The 1,287-nt window shown below is 45.4% G+C and overlaps 1 protein-coding gene across 1 annotated transcript; it reads left to right on the plus strand.

The window, feature by feature from the left end:
- Positions 1 to 369: 369 nt before the first annotated feature.
- On the plus strand, positions 370 to 1,281 carry LOC102740058 (hypoxanthine-guanine phosphoribosyltransferase). The gene has a single exon (XM_006730753.3). It carries the CDS (start codon positions 483 to 485, stop codon positions 1,137 to 1,139), a length of 657 nt encoding a protein of 218 aa, XP_006730816.1. The 5' UTR covers positions 370 to 482; the 3' UTR covers positions 1,140 to 1,281.
- Positions 1,282 to 1,287: the final 6 nt, after the last annotated feature.

Here is a 1,287-nt window from a genome sequence, read left to right on the forward strand (position 1 = left end):
AAGAAAATTACAAATAATCTAATGAAAAATGGCCAGGATATCATCAGGTAAATCCTAGGTGAGAAAAACTGGATAGTCCAGGGCGCCTGGGTGGCTCAGATGGTTGAGCATCTGCCTTCGGCTCGGGTCATGATCCCAGGGTCCTGGGATCGAGTCCCACGACGGGCTCCCTGCTCCGTGGGGAGCCTGCTTCTCCCTCTCCCTCTGTCTGCCACTCCACCCCTGCTTGTGCTCTCTCTCTGTGTCAAATGAATAAAATCTTAAAAAAAAAAAAAAAGAAAAACCGGATAGTCCATAAACCTGTGAAAAGATATTCAAGCTCTCTACTAAATAGGAAATTATAAATAAGAATGGAAAAATGTGGCAGATCGCTCGGCTTTCCCGCGTGTCGCCACCTTCTGCGGAACCCCCGCCTCCTCTGCTGCGCCGCCGGCTTCCTCCTCTTCAGGCTGCCGTCAGCCCGCGCGCCCGCCGGCTCCGTAATGGCGACCCGCAGCCCCAGCGTCGTGATCAGTGATGATGAACCAGGTTATGACCTAGATTTATTCTATATACCTCATCATTATGCTGAGGATTTGGAAAAGGTGTTTATTCCTCATGGACTAATTATGGACAGGACCGAGCGGCTTGCTCGAGATGTGATGAAGGAGATGGGAGGCCATCACATAGTAGCCCTCTGTGTGCTCAAAGGAGGCTATAAATTCTTTGCTGACCTGCTGGATTATATCAAAGCACTGAACAGAAATAGTGATGGATCCATTCCCATGACTGTAGATTTCATCAGACTGAAGAGCTACTGTAATGACCAGTCAACAGGGGACATCAAAGTAATTGGTGGAGATGATCTCTCAACTTTGACTGGAAAGAATGTCTTGATTGTTGAGGATATAATTGACACTGGCAAAACAATGCAAACCTTGCTTTCCTTGGTCAAGGAGCATAATCCAAAGATGGTCAAGGTCGCAAGTTTGCTGGTGAAGAGGACTCCTCGAAGTGTTGGCTATAAACCAGACTTTGTCGGATTTGAAATTCCAGACAAGTTTGTTGTAGGATATGCCCTTGACTATAATGAATACTTCAGGGATTTGAATCATGTTTGTGTCATTAGTGAAACTGGAAAAGCAAAATACAAAGCCTAAGATGAGAGTTCAAGTTGAGTTTGGAAGCATCTGGAGTCCCATTGAAATCATCAGTAGAATGTTCTAGTTCTGTGGCCAGCTGCTTAGTAGAGCTTTATTGCATGTTTCCTCTCAGAATTTTATCCATTTTGTATTTTAGAAATGCCCG

This window comes from Leptonychotes weddellii, unplaced genomic scaffold, assembly GCF_054177405.1.
Source record: "Leptonychotes weddellii isolate Sample4059 unplaced genomic scaffold, ASM5417740v2 HiC_scaffold_7343, whole genome shotgun sequence".
In the NCBI taxonomy this organism is placed as follows: domain Eukaryota; kingdom Metazoa; phylum Chordata; class Mammalia; order Carnivora; family Phocidae; genus Leptonychotes; species Leptonychotes weddellii.